Below are 13,549 nucleotides of genomic sequence, written 5' to 3'. Positions count from 1 at the left end.
TCTAGGTGCAATGGATCCAACCTAGACACTGCAAATTCGGACGAGTCATTAATTTAAAAAATTGAATTTATCAGAGAATAACCAGGGAGGAATTTAAGGGGAGAATATGGGGTGAGGTATAAAATTTTTAAAATACTAATGTTGAAAGCAATCACTATATCAAACACCAGGGCAAAATATATTAAAGTCACCCATACGATTCATACTCGCAGAAACATAAACAAAATATAACTTCTATGAATCATATATAGGGCAAAGTAGAATGACAGAAGCAACAAGCTGATTACCTGAATTCGGAAAAAACCTTCTACGATCATTTGGACAAGCTACAAAGAGGGCATTTCGAGGGTCAAATATGGCTTGACAAACTAAGACAAACCACTCCCTCAGAACACCAGGGCCAGTAGCTTCCTCATCTTTAAACTGCAAATCTAAACTAGCTCGAAGTGTTTCAGCCTCAGAGTGTGCAATGTATTCAAAAGAGTCCTCCAACAATCGTGATCTGTCAATAAGCATGATCTCTTGGATCAGATTGTTATCCTCACCACTAACTCGTGCAAGTAACATCATTGCCAAATGCCTTCTGCACTCAAAATTTGTCACCTCTTTATGCATCGAAATCCATTCATAATCATCCTCCTTGCTAGCATATTTAATAATTAAATAGCTGAAAGAAAGCTTCCTATTCCTCAAAGTTGTCCAAAACTGTTTTGCTAAGTCTGGGAAGTGCTTAGACATATTATTCAGCTCCATTATGATTGCAACATACTGGTAGCACCCAAGATTTTCACTCTTAGTCGGCAATAACTTCTCCAGTTCTTCAAGACAATAATCCATCTTGTTCAGCAGCCTAAAGAAAGTCTCAAACATGATACTAAATTCTTGATAAGGACCATCCTGAGATACCTTTCTGTATCGAAACTCAAAGAATAGCTCCTCTGTAATAAATGTTTCTATAGGCATCAGAAAGTTTTTGAGATAGACAACCTCAGTCAATAAAGGATGTGAGGGACTCATCCTTGTATCCGGTTCTATACCAGCATCCATAGAATGAACTATCTCATCGGCAGCCTCTGCAACAAAAGTTTGCATGTCTTTTATAAAATTAACAAGATAAGCATAGCCAGCTCCATTCGGTGCAGTCTTCATCTCGGTACATTTGACCATGTCACTAAGACATCTTCGGCACGTGTTAAACATAGCATCGTTGCAGTAATATGGCATCCCACGCAACGCCTTGCAAATCTCTAAATATATTGGTATACATTGTAGGGAGAGATGTCGAGGCAGTAAAGAAATTAACGTAATCAACTCTTGAATCAACTCATTGCCAAATATCATATTTTGAGGAGACATATATAACATTGCTAAAGAAGCTGGTACATGAGAACAACAAAATACCTGCAGATAATGACCGAAATAATTATCATTATCCTTCGGCAGAAAATCTCCGAAATAATCAGATAAGTTTCTTCTAATCACGCGACGTGCTTCTCTATCCCAAGCTTCATTCCCCGAATTTCTTTTACACAATCTCCAAATCAATGAAACAATCTCATCAACTAACTGTTGAGCTTTGACAAGACGAGTACTCCGCATGACTCCAACCAACTGTAGCACAGCATCATTTTCTACACAACATTCCCCAGGGTTTGCTCGGGGTAAATCTGCTTGCTCTTATAAATTAACATCTGCACGTTCGATGGAATTCCAGCTTTCGATTGTATCAAATCAAGAACGTACCCAATTGTATCGTTAACATCCGCTCGAATAACTAATGTGTTCATTCCAGAAAACAATCTTACAAGGAACTGTAGGCTAGAGTGCGATTTCGATGACTCAGCCGAACACGCTGCTGATCGAGCACCGGAGACGGAGTTGATAATGTCAGATCTCATTGTAACGGCGGAAGAGGAACTCACACCATCATCGACACGGGTATAAGCGTCCAATTTGTGTTTGCAGGAATCGATTAGAGACATTTGGTGTGTTCAATATCGAAGACAATATTTTAGAGATGACCGACCGTATAAATTAAGAGCCGCCGGAGAGAAAAATCCTTCTCGGCTTTCAGAAATCCTGCTCTTATAAGTTATTATTACTCTCGTCGTATTATAATATTTTTAGACATTAAATTCTAGTTACGTGTTTCATATTAAAAATAGCAAAACGGTTATCAGCTGTATCCGTAGAATGAAGATACCATTTTCTTAATATGCGAAATAATCACGATTCTGTGTGCGTTATCTCCAAATTTTGATTTTTCATATCTATCCAATTTTGTATTTTTTCACAATGTTATATCGATAATTTTATTCACTACTTCATCTTCCTCCGCTATCTCTAATTTGTATGTGGGTTCATAATCTATATCGGTTGCCTGCATCGGTTGTTTTAAATTTGGAATGTTCAAAAGTTTGATAATTAACAATACTTCTCGGTTTTCATAACTATTGAATTCTTCGCATTTTTTGTTGTTGTATAAATTTCAACCAATTTCTGAAACCTTGTCGAAAATTTAATATGACTCTTGTCGTATTTTAAGATAGTGCCGGATATAAATTCTTATTACGTGTTTCATATTTATGATAGCCAAACAGTTATTAGATAAATCTGTAGGTGCAAATACTATTTTTTAACATGAGATGTAATTACAATTACGCACTACAAAGTTTAATATCACTGCTAATTTTTGAAATTTTGTCCAAAGTTTAATATCACTCTTGTCGTATTTTGAGATACTGCTAGATATTAAAATCTAATTATTACGTGTTTTATGTTTCATATTTATGATGGCAAAACACTTATCCGGTAGATCTGCAGAATGGAGATATTATATTTTAATATGTGAAATAATTACGATCGGTGTAGGGGTGGAAAAATCCAACACGCTTCTGAAACCTGACACGAATTCGTCTCGATAAATACAAATGAGGGTCCGAGATTTTATATATCTGATCGGGTTCGAGTGGGGTAATTTTTTCTCTGAACCCGACCCGAGTTTTTTGGGAATAATTTACCAAACCCGATCCGATATATAAAATCTCAGACCCTCATTTGTATTTATCGAGATGAATTCGTGTCGGGCTTCGGGAGCGTGTCGGATTTTGCCAACCCTACACAGAATTGTAATTATTTCTCATATTAAAAAATAATATATGCATTCTACATATCTACCGCATAACTGTTTTGCTATCATAAATATGAAACATAAAACCCGTAATTAGAATTTACTATCTAGCAGTATCTCAAAATACGACAAAAGTGATATTAAACTTTGGAAAAAATTTCAAAAACTGGTAGTGATATTAAACTTTGTAGTGCGTTATTGTAATTATATCTCATGTTAAAAAATAGTATTTGCACCTACAGATTTACCTAATAAATGTTTGACTATCATAAATATGAAACACGTAATAAGAATTTATATCCTGCACTATCTTAAAATACGACAAGAGTCATATAAAATTTTCGACAAGGTTTCGGAAATTGGTTGAAATTTATTCAACAACAAACAATCCGAAGAATTCAATAGTTCTGAAAACCGAGAAGTATTGTTAATTACAAAACTTTTGAACATTCCAAATTTAAAAAATCGATGTAGGCAACTGACATAGATATGAACCCACAAACAAATTAGAGATAGCGGAGGAAGATGAAGTAGTGAATAAAATTATCGATATAATATTGTAAAAGAATACAAAATTGGATAAATATAAAAAATCAAAATTTAGAGATAACGCACACAGAATCATGATTATTTCTCATATTTAACATGGTATCTTCATTCTACAGATACAGCTGATAACCGTTTTGCTATTTTTTAATATGAAATACGTAACTAGAATTTAATGTCTAAAAATATATTAAAATACGACGAGAGTAATATTAACTTATAAGAGCAGGATTTATGAAAGCCGAGAAGGATTTTTCTCTCCGGCAGCTTTTAATTTATACAGTCAGTCATCTCTATAATATTGTCTTCGATATTGAACACACAATGTCTCTAATCGATTCCTGCAAATGCAAGTTAGACGCTTATACCCCTGTCGATGATGGTGTGAGTTCCTCTTCCTTCGTTAGAACAAGAACTGACGGTATCAACTCTGTCTCCCGTGCTCTCGATCAGCAGCGTGTTCTGCTGAGTCATCGAAATCGAACTCTAGCCTACTGACGTTCCTTGTAAGATTGTTTTCGGGAAATAAAACATTAGTTATTCGAGCTGATGTTAACGACACGATTGAGTATATTCTTGATTTCATACAATCGAAAGCTGGAATATCGTCGAACGTGCAGCTGTTAATTTATAAGAGTAAGCAGCTTTACCCCGAGCTAACATACCCCGGGGGATAATATTGTTGCGGTAATATGTCATTGCACGCAACGCCTTGCAAATCTCTAAAAATATAGGGATATATTGTTGGGAGATATTTCGAGTCAGCAAAAAAATCAACATATATAATAAACTCCTCACAAAATATCATATGATATATAGACATATATAACATTGTTAAAGCAGCTGGTGCACCGGAATACGAAAATACCTGCAAATGCCCTATATAGAGCCATGTCATCATCACTCGGCAGCAAATCAGTGAAGTAATGAGTCAGGTTTCTTCTGCTTCACTGTCCCAAGATTCCTTCCCCGAATTCCGTTTAGACAATCTCCAAATCAATGAAAAAATCTCATCAGCTAACTGTCGAGCTTTCACAAGAGGCCGAATTCCCCTAGAGTTTGCTCCGGGTAAAGCTGCTTGCTCGTATAAATTGACCGCTGCACGTTCGATGGAATTCCAGCTTTCGATTGTATCAAATCGAATAATTAATGTTTTCATTTCAGAAAACAATCTTACAAGGAACTGTATGGTAGGGTTTGATTTCGATGGCTCAGAAGAAGTGGAGCCGTGGGCAGCATAATTTTCCAATTAGGGTTTGCAGGAATCGATGAGCGATATTGTGTGTGTAAGAATGAACAATTTAGAGACGGCTGATATGAATAATTTTGGAGCTCATGGTTGGGGAGAAAAACCCTATTTGGCTGTTTACTTGTGTGTATGCGTATCTACTCATTTACATTTGCATCTATTATTTCAGCACACTCTTTTTGGGCCTTTTAAATTTGAAAGGTCCCAAATTTTCATATGCTATATCAGCTAAATTTAAATTTGCACCTATATTTTAGGTATACTTTTTTGGATTGTTTTAAAATTTTGAAATGTCCCAAATTTTCATAGTTATCACAAGTTTTAAAGCTTTAGTTTTAGTTTAGTGGCAGCGATTAAGATTACTTTTTTAAGTTATTATTTATTATAATCTTATTGTCTTTTTATTTGAGTACATTATATTCTTCTTAATATATATATATATATATATATATATATATATATATATATATATATATTTACAGTATTGTTAGTTTGATATATATAGAGCTTTAATATACATTTTTACATTATAGTTTTTAAATTAGATACAAATTTCTTATAAATTAAATTTTTATCCTATTTTAAAATTTGATTTTTTCTAATTTTTTTTTCTTAATTACATGTTATATTATGAATTTGTTTTGGAATGATATATTTTATTTTTGTATAATCATTATGTTGTTTATTATTTCTAAAGAGATGAAAAATATATTTTTCAATCCCACTTGTAGAGTCTTTAATTTTTAGTCAAATTCAAATTTTTTTGTTTGTAATTGATTTGGAAGTCTAATAAGCAAGTGTTATGTGTAACTAAAATTAGTTAGAGATCTTGTCAGTTATTTCAATAGTTGTTGGACAAATCTATGATCTTTATTAATAAACAAAACCTCCTTTGAGTGAAACATCATAATTAACAAATATTAAATTAACAAAATTTTGTTATCATCAATAACTTTTTTAATTTAATTATTATCATTATTATTATTCAACTACGAAACAACTTACATATTGCCGATGATTTTATATTATAGTGATTGTTCCACCAATATATATTTACATCGCCAACAAAATTGTTCGTTTTAAATTTAGAACTCAAACAATTTAATTTATAAAACAACTCATAAAATTCTTAAAATTTTTTTAAATTCAAATAAACAAAAAGTCCAATTAAATTATTAGTCAATTCCATATTATTCTTAAATTTAATTCAAACCCTATCCTCCACAAGAGTACTGCAGTAAAGACGAAGAAGAGGATGATACAATCATGACAAACTTAAATACTATATTTTGATACGAAGAGAACGAGTTTGGTATCGATTTTACTTATTTCATTTTTATTTATCTGATTATATACATCTTTTTGATAAAAAAGAAATTAATAATATGAAAAAACATTATATTATTAATTATATTAATATTTAAATTAACCAGCTCACCCAATTTTTCTAAATAAAAAATATCAATTCAATAATAATTGGAACACATGATAATATCTCAATTATATTTAACCAAAACGCAATTTCTAGTTAAATTCAATCTAATACCACTACTCATACCAAAGAACATTATAGAAATTAAAATTTTTTAATAACATCATTTTTTAAGAAGGTAGCATTTCCTAATTTTTCAGACATATATTTGTATTGCAAATTTTGCACATGCCATATTATTCCCTTATTTAAACCATATACAAGAGCGGTAGATTATAAACGAAACTACTATTTGTTGAAAATGTTATAAAATATAACCTTCCCAAAATCTTTGAAATTTTAAAGTGTAATGTGTTCAATATTTTGATGATTTGATTATGTGATGGATATATATAACTTTAAGCGTTGACGGAAGTGGTAATGAGAGTATTATGTGATGACATGAGTCATCCTTATGTTGTTGTCTCTGGGGGAGATCCGGTTATTAAAGGTTGAGATTAAGTTGTGTGAATGTAATTGAATTTGTGGGGATGTTTATGGATGTTTTAGTCTTTTGTCTGTGTATGATTATGTGTTTGGGATGTTTTGTTAATGAAAATTATGATAGTGTGGGTTGAATATTTGCTTGGATTGTATAATAGTTAAAATGTTTGTTAGGTATATATTGAATAGTGAATGCATGTATGGACAGGTTTTTGACCATACTTGAATGGTAAAAAATGGCAGAAATATAAAAAATTGCATGGGCTTTAGAATATAAATCCAAACTTATGACAGATATATATGTCGAAAGTTCCACATTTCTCTATAATTTATGGCAGATATTCACAATAGGCTCAGTCGTGAGAAAACTACCGACGGAATTTTTCGTCACAAGAACGGAACCAAAAATACGAAATTATGGGTCCACAATAAACATATGACGGAACTTTCCGTCCTAAAATGTCCAACTTACGACGGACGGTACGTCGTAAGTTTAACTATGAATATGCTAGAATTGCGGGTTCTACCAGGTCAACTTATGGTGGATACGCGCATGTGGACTATGCGTTTCTAGTTGGGTAAATAGGGCACTAATCTTAATAATATATATTTTGGACACTTCATCTATCAAAATGTGAGATTTTGGTCATTTTCTCATGAGAGTGGTTATGGTTAGAGTTGTTTAAGTTCGATTTAGTGTAAAACTAATTGATTAATTTAGTTATGAGCTACTCTTCTTTTATCAAAGTTTATTTGGTAATATAGATTATGTTGTCATAATAATTACTAGTATGATTTCTAATAACCTGTATGCAATCCTATTTTCAGAGGTTTAAATTGATTTTCTATTAAAACTCTTAAAAGATACAAAGTTTTGAAATATTTATTTTTACATTTTTTCAAAAAATAAAGGTTTTAAATAATTTTTGTGTTCGTAACACCAGATTCAGAGTCCCGCATCTGAGAGATGTTAGAGTTATATTCAGCACCTAAAACGTGAGTCATGATTAATTTGGATCAAATATAACATAATAGTTCTTAATAAAATCTAAATTAGGATAGTCCGATCTAGAAGAATAATTTGAATATATGTCATCTTTGAATTTAGGAATAGAGGTAATTGTAATTCTCTATTACAGAAAATACTTTTTGCAATGTACTTTTTGTGTTGTATTTATTAAAAATCGTCGCGCAACTCTTTTTCTAGCATCGGTTTAAGTATCCACGCATATAATGATTTTTTTTTATTTATAGCGACGGTTCTTCAAATAACCGACACTGTGTTTTACGTCGGTCAACAATAGCCACCGCTTAAAAGGAGTTTTCTATGTCGATTTACGGAACACCAAGACTGTAGGTGACATTTTCTGCAGTGGTTCACGAACTAACGACGCTATAGATCTATAGTTTCTAGCATCGCCAGACAATTATCCAGCGTAATAGAATGTTTTTATAAATTATTTAAAAATCTAAAAAATAGTTATTGTATATTTGTTCCATCGGGTTTATGGCTGATTTTAGTCAAAAATCACCATATTTGCTTACACCAGTTTGCTCTCGACAAAATCAATTTGCAATACCCTTGACAAAAACCAATTGCTCTCTTAGTCTGCTCAATCTCTCAATTTGCAAGACCGTCAATTTATATTTAACATATGAAGTACTGCTGTTTAAAAATAACTTGAAAAAAACCAGACAAGAATGTATATTATGTAATGCTTGTATTAATTTTTGTATGTGCCACCAAGAGAATTTACATCCCTGACATATGGAGTAATGTTTATCTCAAGCAGTCCCAAAGCTGCAGGCAACATGCTCCTGGGTAACGAGGCTGAGACGATCTTGCATGACTTCCAACGATTGGTAAGGAGGAAAGCACAACCGATAGAAGCACGTCTGAGAAGTTGGAAGGCGATTGCACGTCTCGTTCACCTTGTAAATGTATAGCCTGGAAGTTAAGCCACCAAAACCTTCTACAGGTAGATTCCTCAGCGACGTCCAAAAGAATAGGAGAGCTTTTCTCTGCCCTGCTGACATACTCGCCACAGTCTGCAATTTAAGATGGGTGATTCTTAATAATGTAATATCATACCTAGTGCATTGTACACAGCTAGTTGAAAGGATAAGTAGATAACTCATTAGAACTTGCATGATACTGCATTGTACACAGCTAGTTGAAAGGATAAGTAGATAACTCATTAGAACTTGCATGATACTCCCTCTGTTAGAATATAATAGTCGTTTGACTTATTTTTAAAAGTTTTGACCGCACACTTAGAAATGTTATTTTTAAAATTTTCTTTTCGTGAACAAAAATATGTGAGTCATATTTTTATCTACAAAAAGAAATTTTTAAAAATAATATTTCTAAGTGTACTGTCAAAACTTTTAGAACTACGTAAAAAAAAGTAAACCTACTGTTATATTCAAACAGAAGGAGTATTAATTAGGATCACGTCATAAAATATATAATAAGAGTAGGTATTACTGACTCATACCTCCCAGAACCAAGATATCTGAGGATCAGTTTCCTCATAGCCATTGTAATCAGTGTGAGACTTCCAATCCTCAACACATAGAGGTCTTTCACTGCCATACAGCATCCAATCAAAATCTTCAAGTTCTAAGCATTGGAAAAATGATTCCCGGAGCCTGTCCGAATTCATGATATCATCAAACCCTTGAGTAAACTGAGCTACCTGATCCTTAACAGAATCAACAAAGTGATATTGAACAAGCCGAGCAACATAGTTTACTCTATTTTTACTATTCACGGAAATATTTTTTCCATCAGGCAAGAGCTCCACAATATTTTTGGATCCAAAGTTGTCTGCTTCGACAATAAAAGTTAAAGCTAGAGCATCTTGATCAACTTCATCTGGATCCATTTCCAAAATTCGCTTGCAACTACTGTAGAAGACTGGATCTGTATCCCGTATGTCTTCCACAGAAACTTTCTTTCCGGCCAGTTGTTGAAAAAATACTCTATCAAAGACAATGCCAACCTGAGCTTTGAGAATTAAGGCCAATGCAATTACTCTTCCAGCAAACTTGAAGTATTCTAGGTGCAATGGATCCACCCTAGACACTGCAAATTCGGACGAGTCATTAATTTAAAAAATCGAATTTATCAGAGAATAACCAGGGAGGAATTCAAGGGGAGAATATGGGGTGAGGTATAAAATTTTTAAAATACTAATGTTGAAAGCAATCACTATATCAAACACCAGGGCAAAATATATTAAAGTCACCCATACGATTCATACTCGCAGAAGCATAAACAAAATATAACTTCTATGAATCATATATAGGGCAAAGTAGAATGACAAAAGCACCAAGCTGATTACCTGAATTCGGAAAAAACCTTCTACGATCATTTGGACAAGCTACAAAGAGGGCATTTCGAGGGTCAAATATGGCTTGACAAACTAAGACAAACCACTCCCTCAGAACACCAGGGCCAGTAGCTTCCTCATCTTTAAACTGCAAATCTAAACTAGCTCGAAGTGTTTCAGCCTCAGAGTGTGCAATGTATTCAAAAGAGTCCTCCAACAATCGTGATCTGTCAATAAGCATAATCTCTTGGATCAGGTTGTTATCCTCATCACTAACTCGTGCAAGTAACATCATTGCCAAATGCCTTCTGCACTCAAAATTTGTCACCTCTTTATGCACCGAAATCCATTCATAATCATCCTCCTTGCTAGCATATTTAATAATTAAATAGCAGAAAGAAAGCTTCCTATTCCTCAAAGTTGTCCAAAACTGTTTTGCTAAGTCTGGGAAGTGCTTAGACATATTATTCAGCTCCATTATGATTGCAACATACTGGTAGCACCCAAGATTTTCACTCTTAGTCGGCAATAACTTCTCCAGTTCTTCAAGACAAGAATCCATCTTGTTCAGCAGCCTAAAGAAAGTCTCAACCATGATACTAAATTCTTGATAAGGACCATCCTGAGATACCTTTCTGTATCGAAACTCAAAGAATAGCTCCTCTGTAATAAATGTTTCTAGAGGCATCAGAAAGTTTTTGAGATAGACAACCTCAGTCAATAAAGGATGTGAGGGACTCATCCTTGTATCCGGTTCTATACCAGCATCCATAGAATGAACTATCTCATCGGCAGCCTCTGCAACAAAAGTTTGCATGTCTTTTATAAAATTAACAAGATAAGCATAGCCAGCTCCATTCGGTGCAGTCTTCATCTCGGTACATTTGACCATGTCACTAAGACATCTTCGGCACGTGTTAAACATAGCATCGTTGCGGTAATATGGCATCCCACGCAACGCCTTGCAAATCTCTAAATATATTGGTATACATTGTAGGGAGAGATGTCGAGGCAGTAAAGAAATTAACGTAATCAACTCTTGAATCAACTCATTGCCAAATATCATATTTTGAGGAGACATATATAGCATTGCTAAAGAAGCTGGTACATGAGAACAACAAAATACCTGCAGATAATGACCGAAATAATTATCATTATCCTTCGGCAGAAAATCTCCGAAATAATCAGATAAGTTTCTTCTAATCACGCGACGTGCTTCTCTATCCCAAGCTTCATTCCCCGAATTTCTTTTACACAATCTCCAAATCAATGAAACAATCTCATCAACTAACTGTTGAGCTTTGACAAGACGAGTAATCCGCATGACTCCAACCAACTGTAGCACAGCATCATTTTCTACACAACATTCCCCCAGGGTTTGCTCCGGGTAAATCTGCTTGCTCTTATATATTAACATCTGCACGTTCGATGGAATTCCAGCTTTCGATTGTATCAAATCAAGAACGTACCCAATCGTATCGTTAACATCCGCTCGAATAACTAATGTGTTCATTCCAGAAAACAATCTTACAAGGAACTGTAGGCTAGAGTGCGATTTCGATGACTCAGCCGAACACGCTGCTGATCGAGCACCGGAGACGGAGTTGATAATGTCAGATCTCATTGTAACGGCGGAAGAGGAACTCACACCATCATCGACACGGGTATAAGCGTCCAATTTGTGTTTGCAGGAATCGATTAGAGACATTTGGTGTGTTCAATATCGAAGACAATATTTTAGAGATGACCGACCGTATAAATTAAGAGCCGCCGGAGAGAAAAATCCTTCTCGGCTTTCAGAAATCCTGCTCTTATAAGTTAATATTACTCTCGTCGTATTTTAATATTTTTAGACATTAAATTCTAGTTACGTGTTTCATATTAAAAATAGCAAAACGGTTATCAGCTGTATCCGTAGAATGAAGATACCATTTTCTTAATATGAGAAATAATCACGATTCTGTGTGCGTTATCTCCAAATTTTGATTTTTCATATCTATCCAATTTTGTATTTTTTCACAATGTTATATCGATAATTTTATTCACTACTTCATCTTCCTCCGCTATCTCTAATTTGTATGTGGGTTCATAATCTATATCGGTTGCCTGCATCGGTTGTTTTAAATTTGGAATGTTCAAAAGTTTGATAATTAACAATACTTCTCGGTTTTCATAACTATTGAATTCTTCGCATTTTTTGTTGTTGAATAAATTTCAACCAATTTCCGAAACCTTGTCGAAAATTTAATATGACTCTTGTCGTATTTTAAGATAGTGCCGGATATAAATTCTTATTACGTGTTTCATATTTATGATAGCCAAACAGTTATTAGATAAATCTGTAGGTGCAAATACTATTTTTTAACATGAGATGTAATTACAATTACGCACTACAAAGTTTAATATCAGTGCTAATTTTTGAAATTTTGTCCAAAGTTTAATATCACTCTTGTCGTATTTTGAGATACTGCTAGATATTAAAATCTAATTATTACGTGTTTTATGTTTCATATTTATGATAGCAAAACAGTTATCCGGTAGATCTGCAAAATGGAGATATTATATTTTAATATGAGAAATAATTACGATCGGTGTAGGGGTGGAAAAATCCAACACGCTTCCGAAACCTGACACGAATTCGTCTCGATAAATACAAATGAGGGTCCGAGAACTTTCCGTCCTAAAATGTCCAACTTACGACGGACTGTACGTCGTAAGTTTAACTATGAATATGCTAGAATTGCGGGTTCTACCAGGTCAACTTATGTTGGATACGCGCATGTGGACTATGCGTTTCTAGTTGGGTAAATAGGGCACTAATCTTAATAATATATATTTTGGACACTTCATCTATCAAAATTTGAGATTTTGGTCATTTTCTCATGAGAGTAGTTATGGTTAGGGTTGTTTAAGTTCGATTTAGTGTAAAACTAATTGATTAATTTAGTTATGAGCTACTCTTCTTTTATCGAAGTTTATTTGGTAATATAGATTATGTTGTCATAATAATTACTAGTATGATTTCTAATAACCTGTATGCAATCCTATTTTCAGAGGTTTAAATTGATTTTCTATTAAAACTCTTAAAAGATACAAAGTTTTGAAATATTTATTTTTTACATTTTTTCAAAAAATAAAGGTTTTAAATAATTTTTGTGTTCGTAACACCAGATTCAGAGTCCCGCATATGAGAGATGTTAGAGTTATATTCAGCACCTAAAACGTGAGTCATGATTAATTTGGATCAAATATAACATAATAGTTCTTAATAAAATCTAAATTAGGATAGTCCGATCTAGAAGAATAATTTGAATATATGTCATCTTTGAATTTAGAAATAGAGGTAATTGTAATTCTCACCCCCGCGACTTTAA

General features: G+C 33.4%; 2 protein-coding genes across 2 annotated transcripts; both read right to left on the bottom strand.

Moving 5' to 3' along the window:
- Positions 1 to 234: 234 nt before the first annotated feature.
- LOC135149683 (E3 ubiquitin-protein ligase UPL5-like) lies at positions 235 to 1,599 on the bottom strand. The gene has a single exon (XM_064085481.1). It carries the CDS (start codon positions 1,597 to 1,599, stop codon positions 235 to 237), a length of 1,365 nt encoding a protein of 454 aa, XP_063941551.1.
- Positions 1,600 to 8,530: 6,931 nt separating this feature from the next.
- On the bottom strand, positions 8,531 to 11,883 carry LOC108201677 (E3 ubiquitin-protein ligase UPL5). The gene is made up of 3 exons (XM_064085480.1): positions 10,188 to 11,883; positions 9,339 to 9,928; positions 8,531 to 8,889 (listed from the first exon to the last, which is right to left on the bottom strand). The coding sequence occupies exons 1-3, from the start codon at positions 11,881 to 11,883 to the stop codon at positions 8,626 to 8,628; spliced, it is 2,550 nt and encodes an 849-aa protein (XP_063941550.1). The 3' UTR covers positions 8,531 to 8,625.
- Positions 11,884 to 13,549: the final 1,666 nt, after the last annotated feature.

This window comes from Daucus carota, chromosome 9 (genome assembly GCF_001625215.2).
Source record: "Daucus carota subsp. sativus chromosome 9, DH1 v3.0, whole genome shotgun sequence".
NCBI classification, from domain to species: Eukaryota; Viridiplantae; Streptophyta; class Magnoliopsida; order Apiales; family Apiaceae; genus Daucus; species Daucus carota.
Note: the sequence above shows the minus strand (reverse complement) of the source record. Positions and strands in the feature narration are given on the sequence as shown.

Bases quoted from the DNA above. Each gene is read 5' to 3' on its own strand.
- LOC135149683 (XM_064085481.1), bottom strand. From the start codon at position 1,599: ATGCGGAGTACTCGTCTTGTCAAAGCTCAACAGTTAGTTGATGAGATT.
- LOC108201677 (XM_064085480.1), bottom strand. From the start codon at position 11,883: ATGTCTCTAATCGATTCCTGCAAACACAAATTGGACGCTTATACCCGT. The intron at 9,929-10,187 runs GTAATCAGCTTG...CCGAATTTGCAG, and splicing joins AAGGTTTTTTCCGAATTCAG to TGTCTAGGGTGGATCCATTG. The intron at 8,890-9,338 runs GTATGAGTCAGT...CTTAAATTGCAG, and splicing joins AGATATCTTGGTTCTGGGAG to ACTGTGGCGAGTATGTCAGC.